At 46.1% G+C, this 20,444-nt stretch overlaps 1 protein-coding gene across 3 annotated transcripts in view; it reads left to right on the forward strand.

Moving 5' to 3' along the window:
- myo3b (myosin IIIB) overlaps positions 1 to 20,444 on the forward strand; it is an 881,575-nt gene that overhangs the window by 44,351 nt on the left and 816,780 nt on the right. For all 3 annotated transcript variants that reach the window (XM_038789471.1, XM_038789472.1, XM_038789473.1), the window contains exons 2-3: positions 4,907 to 5,087; positions 9,561 to 9,695. In XM_038789471.1, the coding sequence (XP_038645399.1) occupies positions 4,941 to 5,087; positions 9,561 to 9,695 (282 nt within the window). In that variant the 5' untranslated portion in view covers positions 4,907 to 4,940. The remainder of the gene's footprint in view (positions 1 to 4,906; positions 5,088 to 9,560; positions 9,696 to 20,444) is intronic.

Here is a 20,444-nt window from a genome sequence, read left to right on the forward strand (position 1 = left end):
TGTTAGCCATACATGTGTTTAATCGCGGGTTGGGGGAGATGCTTGGGGGTGATGGCTTTGGGAGATGGTCCTTATGTGGGGGGTGAGAGAATAGGGGGCAAGGGGGAGAGTATGTGGGGGCGGAGGCAGTGGGTTGGTGGAAACACACCCAAACGGCCTGGTGGAGGTCGTTGACCTTCTTGCAGCACTGTGTGCCGGTCCTGCTCCCAATTTAACTGCTGCTGCCACTTCCTCCCAGGCAGCACTGACTATCCTGCGGCTGACCCTTCGAGACCCTTGGTGGGGACAGGGCATCATCTGACCTCTACTGCTTCCAGTAGTCTGCTCAGATCGGCATTGATGAATTGTGGGCTGGCTGTCTCAGTGGCATGGCTCCGAGCTGAGTTGGGTTGGCTGTGCAGGATTGTTTTAATTGCTGCTTTCCCTTGTTAGTGGCGAGCATGGTCCAGGCGAGCCGTTGGGATCATGATTTGCGATGAGAAGCCTGTGGGACCTCGTTAAGTGGTGATGGCCTCCCTGGGCTGAGCGTCGGGAGCTCGTGGCAGGTCCCGCTCGGGACCACACTTAGAAATTATTTGGTTAAATTGTGGCCCTTGGCTGTGCAATTTGGCTCCATCGCCATATTTACCACACAATAGGTGCTGTTTTGCCTCCAATTGGCATCTGTAGCAGGCATGCAGACTTGTGCTGCTTGCAATGGTTGTTATTTTGGTGAGGGCGTTAGTATGCTATTAGGGAACATCTGCAAGAAGTGTGCAGAGTAGGCAGGTTGTGACATCATGCACTGTGTCATGCTGATTTGATGCCTGCCAATTTGGAATTTAACACTCCGGCTAATACCATTTCTTAACCTCACACTGTTAACATGCATTCAGCAGCAGGGAGGTCACTGGGCCTCCCAATCCACCAGTCCTGTTTAAAGGGATCAATTGCTTTCTTTTTAAAAAATGCACTTCCGGGATGTGAGCATCGCTGGTTAGGCCAGCATTTATTGCCCATCTCTAGTTGCCTTTCAGAAGGTGGTGGTGAGCTGCCTTCTTGAACCGCTGCAGTCCTTGAGGTGCAGGTACACCCACTGTGCTTTTTTTGAGGGAGTTCCAGGATGTTGCCCCAGCGACAGTGAAAGAACAGTGATATATTTCCAAGTCAAGGTGGTGAGTTACTTGGAGGGGAACCCCCAGGTGGTGGGGTTCCCAGGTATCTGTTGCTCGTGTCCTTCAGATGGTAGTGGTTGACCAGGCTCCAATGACTGTGGCCCCTTCCCCCACCACACTCTCCGTTCACTAGCCAACCTTCATTTGCTACTGCGGTGACCCCTGCCAGACCCCACGTGCCCAAAACCCACCTCACTCAAACCAAGAGACTAAAACGAATCCCCCCCCCCCCATTTAAGAGTCAGAAACTAAACCCTACTCCAAATAGAAAACCCTCAATAAGAAAAACAAACCTATCCCCACCAACCAAGTCCAAACACCAACTCTCATCTCAGTCCTAGTCCTTCAGCATTAACAAATGCCTCCGCTGCCTCCACCGTCTCAAAATAAAAGTCCTTCGCGTTGTGAATCACTCTTAGCTTCGCTGGGTAGACTACTCCAAATCTCAATCCACTGCCATACACTGCCGCCTTCACCCGTCCAAAGGCCGCCCACCTTCTCGTGAACTCTGCCATAAGATCTTGGTATATTTGTATGGTTATCCACAGCAGTCCTTCTTCCACCCCCTTCAACTTCTCTCCTTGCTCCAGCACTTCGACCGTCGTCTTCATCACTGCCACCTTACCGGGACAATCGCCTCCTCCAACCACTCTTTATGCGAGACGTCATCTCCCTCCGAAGTACCTCCAAATGCTTGGCAAACAGCCTTTAAAACTCCACTGATATCACCTCGGTAAGAATTTCGACCATGAGGGGAGCGCCACCACCTGACAATCCAGCTCCCGTCATCTTTCTTCACTGCAGACTCACAGTATCCACTCGCCGGTGGACTTTTGCCTGTCCTCTTCTTTTCAGTATCTTTCTTCTGGGACTTCGACATTCCCCAACCTCCTTATGACTTCCCACATCAATTCATCCAAAAACTCCCCCTGAGATTGGACATAAATGTCCAAAAACCAGAGACTGTAGCAGAAGCTACCTAATGTACGACCTCCACCTACATGTTGCCACCGGAAAGCACGTTGTCGGAAGGTTGTGTAGTGTACTCTTGGGGCTGTATCCTCAGGAACTGAGGTGGTAGTCATCTTGGTAATGTTGCTGTAGAAATGGCTTCTGGTATTCTGCCCATCCAGTGATTATTGAGTCATGAGAAGTAATGACTGCTGTTTGCTTGCAACATTCTGGAGCCTTTGTGAGTTTTGTGCATCTTGTAAATCATGCACACTGTTCCCACTGCGCATTAGTGGTGCAGGGAGTGAATGTTTAAGGTGGTGAATTGGATGCCAATCATGCAGGATATTTAGTCCTGAGCACTTTTTTTCTGTATTCCAACAGTACCCCCCCCCCCCCCCCCCCCCCCCCCCCCCCCCCCCCCAATCCCTGCCTCCTGATCCTGATATTTGCCTGCATTCTGGCTGTGACTTATAATCTGTGGATGGCTTGCGGTCCCATACGTGGCCACCACTCCTGGTGGCGCTACTGGCACTGCAGCCCTTTGGAGTGGGAGGTCCTATTGAGTTAAAAGTCCAACCGTAGCCAATTAATGCTCCTCGGAGTGTCAGCTGGCTGTGGATGTGATGATATGTGAACTATCATCTGTGCATATAAGATAATAATCAAACTGTATATAAACATTAGTGCCTGCATGTATAGATTGCAATTCTAGCTTCTGACCACATGTGGCGTGGCGACAAGAGAACGTTACTGGAACACAGACACGTTTTTTTTAATAAATATTTTTTATTGGATTTTTGAACAAAGTATATTTGCCGGTATGCACACAGGATATGATATATATATATATATATCTAAAAGTAGGCATCTGTTTGTGCCGGAGAGACAATTCCGGAGGGCAATCCTGGAATGGGTCTGATGCCGGTGTTGCCCCTTGTTTCTCCCGGATGGATTTCGCTGCCGCTGTCTTCTCGTGCACACTACCGCTTCAGTCGGCCCTCTGTATTCCGCCTGTATTCTCCTTTTTCTTTGTTCCTGTGGATGTCAAGTTAGTTAACGTTTCCACCTACCTCCATGGCTCTCCTCTATTGTTGCCTGTCTCTTCCCTCCTCCCCGCCCATCCCCCTCCCCTGTGGTTCGCCTTTCCTTCCTCTTAGATTGAGCTGCCCCCACCCCCCTCCCGGTCTATCTCTCCCTCTCATGCTTTGGCTGCTTTCCCCTGGTTCTTGGCTACCTGGCTATTCTTCTCTTTGTTTGTTAGCCACAAACAAATCCTGGAACAATTGGGTGAATGGCTCCCACGTTCTGTGGAAGCCATCATCTGACCCTCGGATAGCGAATTTGATTTTCTCCATTTGGAGAGATTCTGAGAGGTCAGAAAGCCAGTCTGAAGCTTTGGGTGATGCTGCTGACTGCCAGCTGAACAATATTCTACGGCAGGCAATCAGGGAGGCAAATGCAAGGGCGTCTGCCCTCCTCCCCAGAAATAGATCTGGCTGGTCTGAAACCCCGAAGACCACCACTATCGGGCATGGCTCCACCCTCACCCCCACCACTTTGTACATTGCCTCGAAGAAGGCAGTCCAGTACTCCACAAGCCTGGGGCAAGACCAGAACACGTGGGCGTGGTTGGCCGGGCCTCCTTGGCACCGTTTACATCTATCCTCCACCTCCGGGAAGAACCTACTCATCTGAGTTCTTGTTAAGTGGGCTCTATGTACCACTTTTAGTTGCGTCAGGCTGAGGCTTGCGCACATGGAGGTGGAGTTGACCCTATGCAGTGCTTCGCTTCAGAGTCCCCACCCTATTTCGATCCCCAGGTGGTCCTCCCATTTCATTCTTGTTGCGTCCAGTACGGTGCCGGCCCCTTCTACCAGTCGGTCATACATGTCGCTACAGTTTCCTCTCTCTAATATGCTTGGGTCCAGTTACTCTTCCAGTAATGTCTGTCGTGGCAGTTGTGGGTAAGTCTTTGTCTCCTTTCATAGGAAGTTTTTGAGTTGCAGGTACCTTAGCTCGTTCCCCTTGACTAACTGGAATTTATCTGTCAGTGTTGCGACCCTGCCATCGGTGTATAGGCTCCTGACTGTCATTGTCTCCCCATCCTGTCGCCACCTTTTGAAGGTGGCTTCAGTCAGTGCTGGTGTGAACCTATGGCTGTTGCAGATGGGAGCTTTGTCCGACATTTTGGTCAGGCCAAATTGCTGCCGTAGCTGGTTCCAGGACTGGAGGGTGGCTATCACCACCTGGCTGCTGGAGTGTTTTTTGGGTGGGGATGGGGGTGCCGTTGTGGCGAGGGCCCGGAGGGAGGTCCCCTTACAGGAGGCCTCTTCGGTGAGCACCCACTCGGCTTCTGGCTCCTTGATCCATCTCCTTATTCGCTCGGCCGTTGCTGCCCAGTGGTAGAATTGCGTAGTTCATCATAATTATATTTTAGCCATAGTATCCAACTGTAATCATAGTAGACATCATAGAAACCCTTCAGTGTTTTAGTTAGTTAATAAACAGTTTTGTTCATTTACAAAGCCGTATGTTCTCTGATTACTTCAACTACAAAGACATCGGCATCCGTGCGTATAGAGAAGATTACATCGGGGATGCAGTGGGGAAGCAGACATCAATGGAGATGTATTCTCCACTGGCAATCCAGTTGCCACCCATAACATTCTACCCTTAATCATGTTGGAAGTTTACTTTGCTTCCAACGGTTTCTCAGCCCTAATTACAGAACAGTATACAAATAGGTCACAGCAGGTTTAATTCACATCCGAGACAATAATTTTTTTTTTGTTTTCCAGGAAATTGTTTTATGACTTCGTCCACTGTACCAACATGATTGGCCTTGAGACATTGGAAGATCCGACAGATATCTGGGAAATAATAGAGACAATTGGAAAAGGAACCTATGGAAAAGTCTATAAAGTTTCCAACAAGAAGGATAACAGCCAAGCTGCTGTCAAAGTGCTGGATCCTATCAGTGTTAGTACTTCGAATTTTCTGTTTATAACTTGGATCTCCTTTCGGGTATTGAGATAAATTTCTTTTGAGTAGTATCTTATAAACATTCCCTCATCCTTCTGTATTTGCCTGTAGCCTTTGACATGGTTGAACACACCTTTGTCCTCCAATGCCTCTCCACAGACATTCAGCTGGACATCGTCCATTTGCTTCCATTCTTTTTTATCTAAATATAGCCATGATTTTTCTTTTTAGCAATGGCTTCTCTTCCTGCTCCTGTACTAGTACCTCTGATGTTCTCCAAGGATCTATCCTTTCCACTCTCTTATTTCTCAGCTCGATGCTGCCCCTCGGTGACATCATCCAAAAACAGTCAGTTTTCACATGTGCGCTAAAGACACCTTCACCAGCACTTTTCACAACTCCTCCCACTGTTTCTAAATTATCAGATTGCTTTTATCTGACATCTAGTACCAGATAAGCAGAGATGTCCTCGAATCGAGAGTTTGGGAAGACTGAATCCATTGTTTTCAATTCCCACTCATAGAACATACAGTGCAGGAGGAGGCCACTCGGCCCATCGAGCCTGCACTGACCCACTTAAGCCCTCACTTTCACCCTATCCCAGTAACCCAATTACCCCTCCTAACCTTTTTGGACACTAAGGGCAATTTATTATGTCCAATCCACTTAACCTGCACGTCTTTGGACTGTGGGAGGAAACCGGAACACCCGGAGGAAACCCACGCAGACACAGGAGAATGTGCAGACTCCGCACAGACAGTGACCCAGCAGGGAATCGAACCTGGGACCCTGGCGCTTTGAAGCCACAGTGCTAACCACTATGCTACCGTGCTGCCACTCAGAGTCCAAGCTACTGGCGCCATCTCCCTCCCTGGCAACAGTCTGAGATTCAGCCAGTCTGCTCGCAACCTTGTGTCACATTTAATTCTGAGATGATCTTTCATCCTCAAACCTGCGTCATCACTTAAGACCCCTTATTTCGACTTCTGTAAGATTGATTTCATTTGCTCCTGTCTCAGCTCATCTGCTGGTGAAACCCACATTCATTACCTCTGGACTCGATTACTCCAGCACCCTCCTGGCTGGATTCCCACATTCCATCCACTGTGAACTTGAAGACATTCAAAACTCTACTACCCTTATCTTAACTTGCAACAAATTCCCTTCCCCTGTCATCCTTCTGAATGTCACCCCTGCTGATCTGCATTTTCTCCTCATCAAGCAATGTCTTTATTTTAAAATTCTCATGCTTGTTTTTAAATCTCTTCATGGCCAAGCCCCTCCCTTTCTCTGCAATCCCCTCCAACCTTGCTACCCACGCCTAATGTGAAAATCAGCCCATTGGGTTTCAGCTGTATGTGGCGACATCATGGCAATTGCATATCGATGATATACGAAAACATCCACTTAGTACAGATGGGTGCTTCCTGCATTCATGTGAACCAAAAGTAGGCATGGTGCACAATATGTGATCATATTCAGCATGGCTTATTTCAATCCTGTTTTCAAATTGTTAGAATCCACTTTATGCACTTTATCTATTATTATCAATCAACATATCAAGTCTACTGTAAAAGGGCAATAAGAAATGCAGGATTCAGTGGACCCGGGTTAAGGGTCTGCTGAATGGCATGTTTAGTTGGGGTGCATCTCACTGGCTGCAGCGTTGAGAATCACTCTGCTATCCAACAACACTTTGCCTCTTTTTGGCCTTGAGGAATTTCTCCCTGCCGAGACCGCACTTAGAAACATAGAAAATAGGTGCAGGAAGGGCCCATTCAGCCCTTTGAGCCTGCACCACTAGTATTCAATATGATCATGGCTGATCATGTAAATTCAGTTTTCCACTCCCGCTTTCTCTCCATGATCCCTTTGGCCACAGGGGCCACGTCCAACTCCCTCTTGAATATATCCAATGAACTGGCCCCAACAGCTTTCTGTGGTAGATAATTCCACAAGTTCAAAACTCTCTGAGAGAAGAGGTTCTTCTTCATCTCAGTCCTGAATGGCTTACCTCTTACTCTTAGGCTGTGACCCCTAGTTCTGGACATCCCCAACATCAGGAACTTTCTGCCCGCATCTAGTCTGTCCAGTCCCATCAGGATTTTAATTGTTTCTATGAGATCCCCTCACATTCTTCTTTCGGGCTGGTTTAGCTGAGTGAGCTAGACAGCTGGTTTGTGATGCAGAACAAGGGGAGCAGCGCGGGTTCAAGTTCCATACCAGCTTACGCGAACAGGCGCCGGAATGTGGCGACTAGGGGCTTTTCATAGTAACTTCATACTTGTGACAATAAAAGGTTATTATTAGAAACTCTGGTGAGTACAAGCCCAGTCGATCCAGTCTTTCTTCATATGTCAGTCCTGCCATCCCGGGAATTAGTCTGGTGAACCTTCGCTGGACACCCTCAATAGAAAGAATGTCCTCCCCTCAAACTAGGAGACCAAAACTCCACACAATACTCAAGTTGTGGCCTCACCAAGGCCCTGTATAACTGCAGCAATACATTCCTATTCCTATAGTCAAATTCTCTCGCAATAAAAGCCCACATGTCATTACCTTTCTTCACTGCCTGCTGTATCTGCATGGTGAACTTCAGCGCCTGTTCCACCATGACACCCAAGTCTCGTTGCACTTCCCCTTTTCCTAAACTGCCACCATTCAGATAATAATCTGCCTTCCTGTTTTTGCCACCAAAGTGGATAACCTCACATTTACCCATATTATATTGCATTTGCCAAGTATTTGCCCACTCAGCCAGCCTGCCCAAGTCGCCCTGTAGCCTCTTTGCATCCTCCTCAGAGCACACACTGCCACCAAGCTTTGTGTCAACTGCAAATTTGAGGATATTGCATGCAATTCCTTTGTCCAAATCATTAATGTGCATTGTGAACAGCTGGGGTCTCAGCATTGAACCCTGCGGTACCCCACTAGTCACTGCCTGCCACTCTGAAAAGGACCAGTTTATTCTCATTCTCTGCTTCCTGTCTGCCAACCAGTTCTCTATCCATGTCAATACATAACCCCCAATACCATGAGCTTTAATTTTGCTAATTAATCTCTTCTCAAAAGCCTTTTGAAAGTCCAGATGCACAACAATCGCTGGTTCACCCATGTCCACTCTGCTGGTCACATCCTCAAAAAATTCCAGATTTGTCAAACATGATATCGCTTTAGTGAATCCATGCTCACTTGGACTGATCCTGTCCCCACTTTCCAGATGCTCAGATATTTCATCCTTAATAATTGACTCCAGCATTTTCCCCACCACCGATGACCGGGTAACAGGTTTATAATTCCCCGTTTTCTCTCCCGCCTTTTTTAAAAAGTGGGGTTACATGAGGTGCCCTCCAATCCAATGGAACTCTCCCAGAGTCTATAGAATGCTGCAAAATGATCACCAATGCATCCGCTATTTTTAGGAACACTTCCTTAAGTACTCTGGGATGTAGAGCATCAGGCTCTGGGGACTTAGTGGGTTTTAATCCCATCAATTTCCCCAATACAATTTCTTGACTAATAAGGATTTCTTTCAGTTCCACCTTCGTGCTAGTGTTGCTGTTATTATGCAGTCCCCTGGTATTTCCGGAAGGTTATTTGTGTCCTCCTTAATGAAGACAGGTCTAAAGTATTTTTCCAACTGGTCTGCCATCTCTTTGTTGTCCATTATGAATTCATCTGATTTTAAATGCAAGGGAACTACATTTATCTTCAGTTTTTGCGGTCAGTTTTGTGTTCTCTGCAAGTTTACTCTCGGATTCTATTTTCTCTTTCCGTATTAACCCTTTGTCCTCCTCTGCTGAATTGTAAATTTCTCCCAGTCCTCAAGCTTGCTGCTTTTTTTGGCCAATTTATATGCCTCCTCTTTAGTTTTAACACTATCTCTGATTTCCTTGTTAGCTATGGTTGAGCTACCTTCCCTGTCTTATTCCTGTGCCAGACAGGGATATATAATTGTTGAAGTTCATCCATGTGTTCTTTAAATGTCTACCATTGCCTGCCCACCTCAATGCCAGATTGGCAGTGCCAGGGTACCACCATGCCCTGTGCCCAACCACCAATGACCTGGGAGACCCCCCGATTGCCATTATGCCTGGTCCACGTTTGTGTGGACCGGTACTAAACGGCGTCCTGGTGAGCTCCCCCAGACACGACTGGTGAGTCCCAGGTGCCGGGTGAATCCAGTATCCGGGTATTTAAATATTCAGATCTGAGCATGCCCAGTCCAATTTGGGGCTCGTGCGCGTTTCACCCGGATCCGCGGCGGGCGCAACAGGGTCGCTGAATTACGCCTGTGTTTTCTCTCCTGTGTCAAAGAAAGTTTAAAGTAGTAGTCAATCCCAAAACTGAACATATGCCATGAGCCTACTGTTATTTCTAATACTCCAAATGTTTCGTGCAATAGGGATTTCATCCAGTTTACTGCCTAATTTGTTTCTGTGTATTCATTTGTTTCTACCATTTCCTCAGGTTGTTGATGAAGAAATTGAAGCAGAGTATAGCATCCTGCAATCACTGTCAAATCATCCAAATGTTGTTCAATTCCATGGAATGTTTTACAAAGCGGACTTGAAAGCTGGTGGTCACCTCTGGTTAGTTCTAGAGGTAAGGAACCTATTAATTCAGCATTATTTTCATATATGGCTATTTATTTTAAAAAGCAACAAAGAAACTTGTAATGATATAAGATTAAAAATCACTGTTGGTGATATTGGCCAGATTAAATTTAATCAGTTAGTAATGGACAGAGAAATGTCACAATCGTTGAACATTTCCCAACTAATATTGGCAACAATTTTCATTATTAGTTAAAGGAGCAGTATATGTTGAAAAGACCTAAGATATTGTTTTTTTCCCTCTGTCAGCAGTATCACGGTTGATAATCCATACAATTCTTTTGACGAATAATTACAAAATGTTATACAAGTTAAATAATATAACAAATAACATAATATAGTGTTCCACACAGGAACAGGAATGGGCTGTTTAATCCTTTGAGTAGATGTGGCATTCAATAAGATCATGCCTGAACTGTAACCAACTCCATGTACCCACTTTTACTACTATCTCTCAAGGGGGAAGGGGGGGTTCTTGTCTATGTAACTCCTCCAGCTGTTATAAAAATTCCATGTACCCCCTTTAACACAATCATAAATGCTTGTACATGGATTCAAAAATCAAATATTGCATATCTGTGAATATTTCATCTTTAGCAATTAAAGGATGGTTTGCATGTCCGTGGATATTTCATCTTTGGTAATTAAAGGATGGTTTTAACGAATTATTGTGTATGAGTTATGCACTGCGATTGAGGCACACCCCCACCTTCATTTACAATAAATCAATTCAAGCAGCTGCCTTCATATTTCTGTAATTTTTCAAATATATTGCAGTTTTATGTTTTTTATTCACACCTCCACTTCATCTTTGTTTTACAGTCCTTACAATTAAACTTGATGAAGGCAGTTTTCTCTGTGGGTTTTGTTGTTTTGAAGCTGATTAAAGGTTTAGACATTAAAGATTTATCCCTAGCTGGTATTTACTCTTATGTATTTGATTTCTCCTGTTCTTTGAAATTTATCTCTGCTCTGGTGCACCTTAAACAAAAGAGAGAATATATTATGTAATCTAAGAATGTGCTAATATTTGCAGGTTTTGCATGTAACAAAAAGACATAAAATAGGAATGGGCGTAATAGCCAGCCTTGCTCACATCTAATAATCAAAACATCTGAAAAATATCCGCGCCGCGACCTGAATAGTGAGAAAACCATGATACCTCAGACTCAAATGGACAGGCATATCATCAGATAGCTCACATGGATGAACACAACCCAGATACCTTAGTTGGGTGACTCGTGGTTACAGCACAGGAGGCCAATCAGCCAGTTGTGTTTGCGCCAGCTCTCTGGAAGAGCAACTCGCCACGTCTTCTCTGTACCCCTGATACTTTGTTTACTTTAAATAATTATCCAATTCTCTTTGGAAGGCCTTGACCAAATGTGTCTCCACAACGCTCTCTCAGGCAGAGAACTGCCATGTACTGTGTGGTGAGAGGGTTGGGATCTCAATCAAATGTCCTCTTGACCTTAGCTTTTCCGAAGAGAAAAGGTTCAGTTTCTCCAGTCTATCCATGCAGCTGAAGTTCCTCATCCCTGGAACCATTCTTGTGAATCTTTCCTGCACCCTCTCCATTGCCTTTGCATTCAACCTCGAGTGTGGTGAGCAGAAATTGACATACTGCTCCAGTTTAGACTAGACCAATGTTTTATACAGGTTTATAACTTCCTTGCCCTTGTACTCGATACCCTCATTTATAAAACCGAGGGCCCCAAATTCTTTATCAACAGCTTTCTCAACAGGCCTGCCACCTTCAATGATTTGTGCACATATACCACTGGGTCCCTCTGCTCTTCTACCCCTTCAGAATTGTACCCTTTTTTTTTTGCCTCTCCCCACTTCTCCGAATTAGATTTCACCAGCTGGTTATGTGCCAATTCCACCAACCTGTCGATGTCACCTTGAGATTTATCATTGTTCTCATGGTTCCCAATGTTTGCAAGTTTGTGTCATCCACAGATTTTGAAGTTGTGCCCTGCTCACCCAAGTCTAAGTAGTTACTATGGGTGCGAATCTCCAGCCACATTGGGCTTGAGTGCAGTGCTGCCGGAGAATGCCGGGAAAACCCTCAAGCGAGCCTCCCGACAGCCTCCGCATCTCGCGGGATTCTCCGACACCCTGCGAGATGTCGGAGTTGGAACCCCAAAATGGCCTCAAATGGGTGTGACCGAATGATGCTCGCTGAAGTAGGTCGTAAACCTACATACGACCTACATGCGTGGGATCCAATGGCCTCCTTCAATTAACTGGCCTCCCCAGCGAGGCTGCAACTGTGCGCTGATCAGTGCTGGTCCACACAAACGTGGCCCAGGCTGAACGGCACCCGAGGGGGGGTCTCCCCGGCCATCGGAAACCTCAGGGTGCTCAGGTGGTCAGGGTGCAAGGTGACTCCCTGGCCCTGCCCCGGAACGTGGGCACCTTGGCACTGCCACCCACTGCCTGTGTGCCAGAATGGCAGTGCAAGGGTGCCTGAGTGCCGGGGTGGCTCTGCCAAGGGCCAGGGGGCGAGGGGGGCCTTGCCCATAAAATGAGTGTGGAAGGGGGGATTTGAAAGGTGGCAGAGTGCAGGGCAGGTAAGTAGGGGCCTGCGGGAAGTTGGGGAGTGATGAGTGGTGGTCCTGGAAGGGAGGCGGTGCTGTAAGGGGGCTTGGGGGGGGGGGGGCTGAAGAGGGGGGACCCCCAGGATCTCCATAATGGGGTGTCCTCACTTGGGGGGGGGGGGGTGTGTGTGGTGTAGTGTCCATGTGTGTGGGGGAGTGACATTTCCCATTGGTAGGGAGGTGTGGGGGACCCACAAACTCACCTAGAGATCAGGTCACCCTTTTAAAATGGCGGCCCGATCTCTGAGTTCAGCTCCCTAGTGCTAAAAAAAATTCTTAGTGTTGGCCTAAACCGGTAAGAAACACCCTAGGGCCCATAAAGTGACTAAGTGTCACTGAATAGCGGTGGGGAACTCACCGGCAGAGCCAACTGGAAACTCCCTGAAAAACCCACCTCAAATTAACTAGAAATTTTTGGGGTGAATTGGGCCCTATAAATCAAGAAAATCAGTTGTCTTAGCACCAACCCCTGGGGCACTGCAGTATATGTTTTCTTGAAGTCCAAAAAAAACAGTTCTCACCCGACTCTGTTTGCTGTAACTCAGCTCACTTCAAATTCATTTGTTCCACAACTTCATATTTTTGTCACAAACCTGCCATGTGGCACTCTACCAAATCTCATTTGGGCGTCCAGGTACATCACACTAACCAAGTGACCCTCATATACCCCCTCTATTGCCTCATCAAAAACTGAAGCATGTTAGGTAAACATGATTTTGCTGTTAACAAATTAATGCTAGCTTTTCTTAATTAACCCACAATTGCTGAGTGACTCTTTTTATGGAGCCATTGAATCAATATGCAATAGAGGCCATTTAACCCATTGAATTTATGCTGACTCGCCACGGAGCAACCAGCCAGTCCTATTTTCCTCCCAATCCTCATAGCTCCACATATTTATTTCTTTCAAATGCCCATCCACTGAAGTTGACTCTCCCTCAATTAATTATTTTAGCTCTAGATTGTTCCTTGTCCTTTTCCACAGCAACCTAAATCTTATGGTACTATGATCACTATCCCCTAAATGCTGCCTTACTGGCACTTAATCCACCTGACTCGCAAGGACCAGACCCAGCAGTACCTCCTGCCTTGTTGGACCGGAAATAAAGGACTGGATTTTTGGAAGGCTCCACGGACCTTTAAAAGTGGTGTGCAGAACCCAGATACAGAAGTCTCACCCCCATTTCCGACAGATCCTGTTTTCACCGGCAGAGTGAAGAGAGTGACGCATGATTAACATCATGAAATGCAAACTTAGCACGTACATGTGAACTTAGCTTTGTGATTGAGCTCAGATGCACTTCATTTTTGTTGTTGCAAGGGCCTTAACCTGCATTGTGGAGGTCCCAAATTCAACACTCTTGGACGGTGGGATAAGGTCTGTTTAAATGTCATGTCTGAAGCTTTTAAAATTTGCTTCTCTTTAAACATGGGGATAAAAATCCCATGCTCTTTAAACATAGGGGAGAAAAAGCTGAAACTGTCAGTGAGAGTTTTGAAAAACCCTCTGCTGAACTACAGGTCATCTGGTGTAGGTTAGAAAAAAAATTACCATCTGCTCATGCGGTCTCAATAGGGGTAATTATCACTCCCCCCAAGGACTATTATTATGACTGCATGGCTTAGTTTCAAAAGTTACTATTATCTCAGTAAGGCGTTCTCAGTTCACAGTATGATTGACAGTTTAAAGAGGCTATTAAAAGGGATTATAACTTATCTTTATAAAGGATTAAACACTTGACATTTAAAAGTTTTGAATCGGTTTCTTGAATGGGACTTTTTTTACGAACAAGGATTTATGAGTGGGAGCTGTATTAGATTGTTGGAAGTTTATCTTTTTCATCTTCACATGGCTCCTGAGGTCTTCCCATGATGGATCCTGGATGAGTAGCTATGGAGGTGGCATGGGTTTGTATGAATGATCATGGTTTTGAGGGCTGGAAGGCCTATCAACATCGAAAAAAACCTGGGACGAAGTGAATCTTCCAACCAGCCTGCCCATGTGCCCCTGTGGCGGCCCATGATTGGTTTCTGTGGTCAGTGGGCCTGACTTTATCCTGCCTGAGCTCCCTCGACCAATCACCAGGGGTGAAATTATCCGACCCCCGCAGGGTCGGAGAATCGCCCGGGGCCGGCGAAAATCCCGCCCCCGCCGTGGCCAGAATTCTCAGTCACCCGGGAATTGGCGGGGCTGCTGCGATTCTCCGGCCCGTGATGGGCCGAAGTCCCGCCGCTGAGAGGCCAATCCCGCCGCCGTGGTTTCAACCACCTCTGGTGGCGGCGGGATTGGCGGCCCAAGCGGGCCCCCGGGGTCCTGGGGAGGGGGCGCGGGGCGATCGGACCCAGGGGGACCCCGCGATCGGGGTCCACCGATCGGCCGGCGGGCCAGTGCCGTGGGGGCACTCTTTTTCTTCCGCCGCTGCCACGGCCTCCACCATGGCGGAGGCGGAAGAGAAACCCCCTACCGCGCATGCGCCGGTGGTGATGTCAGCGGCAGCTGACGCACCGGCGCATGCACGAACCGGCGAAGGCCTTTCGGCCAGCCCCGATGCCGGGCGTCAAAGGCTGTTGGCGCCGGCTTTGGCGCCAGTCGGCGTGGCGCCAACCACTCCGACGCGAGCCTAGCCCCCAAAGGTGCGGTGAATTCCGCACCTTTGGGAAGGCCCGACGCCGGAGTGGTTGGCGCCACTCCGCTACGCCGGGACCCGTCGCCCCGCTGGGTAGGGGAGAATCCCGGCCCTGGTCTGACAGGGCCCTTTAGCAGATCTGGCAAGTCTGGAAATTGCCGTACTTGAGCTACCAGCTTCATTTGCAAGAATCTGGCTTACAGTGATCTAGAAAATTCTCTTGAACATTCTAACTCTTTCCCCCTCTCTGCTTCAAGCTATTACTATCCCAGTCAAAATGTGGCTAATTCTCCATATAGAACATAGAACATAGAACAGTACAGCACAGCACAGCACAGTACAGTACTGGCCACAGTACAGCACAGAACCATCTCACAAGAAGGGGCAAGCCATTTAAGATTGAGATGAGGAGAAATTTTTTCACTGAGGGTGGTGAGTCTTTGGAATTCTCTTCTCCAGAGTGCTGTGAAATATCAATCATTGAGTCTGTTGAAGACAGAGATCGATAGATTTCTAGATACTAATGACATGAAGGGATATGGGGATAATGTAGAAAAATGGCATTGAGGCAGATGATCAGCCTTTATCCCTGTGTTCCTATGAAATACACTTGGCCTTGAATCTCCATTTAAACTTGGTTGAGAAAACAAAACCACTATCACTACATGTTCCGTGCAGCTGATATTTCAGATAGCAAGAGCAGATAAATAGAATTTATCCCCTCTACGTTCTCTTTAAACAATTAGACATTCAAGCCTGCATCTGAATTTATATGCGTAATGTGCTGACTTTCATATCTGTCCTGGGAGTTTATTTTGTGTTCTCAATTAGTCTCAACTTCGGAGAGTATTGCAGGCATACTTTGAATATATATGTGGCTCTGTTAACATATATTAACATCCACAGATCTGTAATCTAAATACAAATTTCAAGTTTATGTAAATATGATGTTCTTGGTAGTCCTATATCACTTGCTATTCAAATTTTGATATCTTAAGAGCTCCAGGGCCCTTGCAATCAACACGCGAGGTCAATTTTAATAAGCTTGGGAATCCTCTGATACAATAAATTCATTTGTATTTGCTTGATGTTCAAGAAATGTAACCTTGGTGTAGGGTCTTCAAAAGAAAATTGGGTTATTTTCCCCAGTACTTGGTTGAAAACATTCGAATCAGGAATAATTTGAATATGAATAGCCCATTCATAGTGATATCACAATTCTTAAACTTTCTGGCATAGTCATCGATCAAAGTACTGACTTGATAGAATCTGTAATCTCGCATTTAGTTGCTGGCTGCCTATTTAATTAATCATTGCAAAAATGCTGGTTATAGTAATTTTAGGAGAGTAGGGTACAATTGAGTGTTTTGCTATAACACAATTGCCATTTTCATATTTGCCCAATTTTCTGGGCTGTCACTTCTGAGGATGTATCAGATGTCAAGGCCCCAATTTCTACTGAATCCACAGTGGGAATGGAGAGCTGAGTAGTCAAGATGGCAAAAAAACAATTTGTCACCCAATTCGATGTGAAACGTGCTAACTGCTAATTTAGCTCGGGAGCTAACACGGATGAGAAACGTACCAAACAGAAAGAGGCGGAGGAGGTCTGATTGGGGGGGGGGGAGAAGAATTAAAATCAGACTCCAATTACATCATTAAGACCCCAGTACAATTTTACCTGGTCAAGTCTGAATTTCCATTCAGTCACAAACTTGCTGAATAAATCCTAGCTGGATTGGGTTCACAAATTGACTAACATGACTGAACTCTGAATTTAATGGGGCATATATCTGCGGACATTTAGAACAGTATGATTTGTGTGCTATTTTGAATCGTGCATCTCTTAAGGCAATTCTGAGCTTACTCTTTGCTACTTACTTACCTTTGTAACCACTTGCAGTCTATCACAGCTGCTGCTTTTGCTTAACTTCTTTGAATGGGCAAGGCAGGGCAGCACGGTAGCACAAGTGGATAGCACTGTGGCTTCACAGCGCCAGGGTCCCAGATTCGATTCCCCGCTGGGTCACTGTCTGTGCGGAGTTTGCACGTTCTCCCTGTGTCTGCGTGGGTTTCTTCTGGGTGCTCCGGTTTCCTCCCACAGTCCAAAGACGTGCAGGTTAGGTGGATTGGCCGTGATAAATTGCCCTTAGTGACCAAAAAGATTAGGAGGGGTAATTGGGTTACGGGGATAGGGTGGAAGTGAGGGCTTAAGTGGGTCAGTGCAGGCTCGATGAGCCAAATGGCCTCCTTCTGCACTGTAGGATCTATGTTCAGTCGGAGGAAGAGAAGCTGCAGCCTCAACAACTAGAACAAGCATCTGGTAGACCTGTCAGAAGGCAGCAGGTAAGGGGAATGTCCATAGAAAACATAACTCTGCCCAAAGCGTCAATAAACCATGTTAATTTCTTGGATAATTCGAAGCAGCAGTGTTTGAGTTGGCTGCACTTCACCAAGCAGGCTGCAGCTAACCGATCTGGTATGTTGCAACAAGACCAGCTGTTGGACCAGGAAGCTTTGTTTTAGCCAGTAGCTGTCAAAGTCACCTCCACCCTTAACCTTAACATCACAGGTATTTTCAAGCTTCTAGAGACAACATCATCAATATGTCCCAGTCCACGGTGCACAGCTGCGCCAAACACCACTGGTGCCATCCTTACTACGGGAAACCAGTACATTACTTTCCCAGTGGACAAAAACAGCTAGAATGAAAGAACTCTGGTATCGTAACAGTGAATGGCTTCCTTCATAATAGACTGCCCCCATTTTCTGGTGCCCTGATAGCTACGTGAGTTAAAATGCCCTGGACGAGGGGGTCACATGATGTGAGTACGGGAGCAATAGTGTTTTTGCAAGCTCCAGCTCTGCTCATTTTTTATTGTATCCTGGTGCACATTTGATTTGCTGACTGTTGGATTCCATGAATTGCGCTATATCTCTGGAGAATCCTGATTGGTGTTTTGGGATAAAGAACAGAGATAAATTGTAAAAATCCTGCTTTGTTCATGGTCAGTGTGGGCTGGTGTGGGCCTCAGCTAGCCGTGGCGTAGTTCTGCTGAGCGGGCTCTCCCTTCGTCGATGCTAAGACCGCCATTGAAAATGTTGTCTTAGTTGAAGATTGCTCTTTGGTGCAGGTTGTTAGAGCTCACTTTGCCAAATTGTACCTTTAAGAGAACGGTGGAGGCACATGAGAGAGTTCCTGCACTTGAAAGAGCACTTTCCCTGGTGAGGGCCCGCCTTTGTGTCATCAAGCGCCTACTGCATGGCGTGTCATTTATCCTGATGGGTTTGGGACTTTGGGACCGGGCAAGATGTGTTTGTGTGCACAGTCCCTGGCAAGAGGTGGGAGATGAGTTACTGTTTTGAGCTATTAGAACAAGAGGATGTAATAATGGTGCAAGCTGAGGTGCGATTAGTTAATTGTGGTTGGGTTGTTGAGGAGAGGGATTGCGCTTGGTATCCTTTCTGTGATGGCGGTCATTCTGAGTCAGTTAGAGTGCCTCACCGAGGGAGGCGGGAGGGAGGCGGGGGGGCTCCTTTCATTCTTTTCGTCTCTCTTGAGGGTGCTATTTCTAATCATGGTGCACTCTGTTGGTCGGGTTAGTTTCCCTGGTTGTACTGGAGAAGAGTGAATTGGCGCTCTCTCCCATAACACCCAATTGTTGGGTGTCTTGACGGTTCTTCTTCTCAGGTTGTGGTCCCCTGGCTGGGGCTGGAGTGATTATCCTTTTCCTCTTAATATGAATGGGGACAGTACATTTTCCCTGCTGGGACGGGAGAGGTTTGGATTTGGATGGGGTGCAGGTTTTGGGTTGTGCTGGAGGTCCTGATTATATAGTTTCCTGTGTGTAAGGATGTGCTGCTCTCGGCCAGGTCCAATGATATGGCCAGTATCCTGTTGTCCCTGGGTACTTGGGATGTTCCTTCTGGAGGATGCTTATCAGGGGCATCGTAGGAGGTTCAGTTTTGCTTCTCAGGTGCATGGGGGTTTGGGGATGAGTCTGGGGATTATGCTTAGTGGATATCCTGTTGTCCCCCTGGTGGGGTGAGATACCGTTTTGGTTGTTTGAGCGACATGTTATCTTCATTTGTGGCATGTGTCATGGAAATATGGAGCCTAGGTTGGGCCCTGATCCCTTATCCTTTGGGTTAGTTCTGGTATTTCCAGCTTTTCCTTTTTCTTCCTTTCTTGAGAGACTCTGAAGGTCTGATAACAATCCAAACTTGTTGCTGCCGATTCTCTCTGGAACTATATGGAACTCCCCTTAATTTGGGGTTTTTGATTATTTTCTTTGCCTTTGTAAAGGCGGGTATGAAGAATCCATGCTTCATTCCTATATGGGTGCAGATGGGTCTGGTATCTGACAGGAAGAGGCTGTGGTGAGTTGTTGATGTCTTTGGTACTACGAGAGTTGAGGGAGATGTACGTTAGTGTACACCCGAACATGGCGTGGAATATTTATCCTGATTTCACGTAGTAATTGTGGACTGACGTGGCGTGGGAAGGTGTGCACCGTTTTACCTTGTTTCTCATGGCCTCATTCTGTTTCTCCTTCGGTCTCTGTTGGGCTGTACAAGTACTACTTATGTCTAATGATTGTATCGGGCCAGTTGTGATGTTATCCTGTCTCTCTCTCTCTACTCATGTATGTTGAGCTGTTTTTTTGTTCCTTGCTTATGGCGCTGTATTATTTTGTAATTGTTATGTTCTTCTCCAAAATGTAAAACCTGAATGTACTTTAAACAACACACCCTGGACCATTTTCTGGTTGGGTTTTGAATTTCTCCCACTATCCACTTGCTGAAAACTCACCGTAATAAAATTAGAGCCTGTGTATTTTACATTTATCAGAATTACAGTGACATTTATTTGATGACCAACATTTCTGGAGCAAAATGCATTAAGAACTGTATTGCCATCAGAATGTTCTTCAACAAAAAGTGCAATAGTCTGAAGTGTGTTGTTTCTTCCCCCCTCTCTTGAAAACTAGCTGTCGGAAGGTACTCCTGAGTTTGAGGGTAACCAACGGTTATATTCTGTCACTGAAAAAAGATGCTCCCCTTCTGCTGGAAATGAGACAAGTGAAAGCTGTCAGATATATTTAGGAGAATCAGTTTTGAGTATCCATAGTTTTAATTAGGTTCTTGCATCCTATTTTTGGCTGGTTTTAATTTTCTCATGATGTGCATGTGTAAAGAATGAACATGATTTGTTCATCATACCGAGTATTGCACTGTAATTGCATTATCGTATTTTGGAAATGCTAAGCAAAGAACAATAAAAACATAGAGTATGATGAAGTGCTGATTTAATTGAAAATATGGTTGCATAAACTTAAAAATTGTTCCTATATTTAATGTGTGTCAGTTTATTAGTAAACATTCATTGTAAGAAACTATTTCTGTCCAAATCTGATTTATTGGCAAGACATGCCAAGAATATTGAAATATGCTTGTTGTCTATTTTCCACTGTCTACTGGCAGCAGTATTGATGACATGTAAGATTG

The sequence above is a fragment of the Scyliorhinus canicula genome, chromosome 2 (genome assembly GCF_902713615.1).
Source record: "Scyliorhinus canicula chromosome 2, sScyCan1.1, whole genome shotgun sequence".
Classification (NCBI taxonomy): Eukaryota; Metazoa; Chordata; class Chondrichthyes; order Carcharhiniformes; family Scyliorhinidae; genus Scyliorhinus; species Scyliorhinus canicula.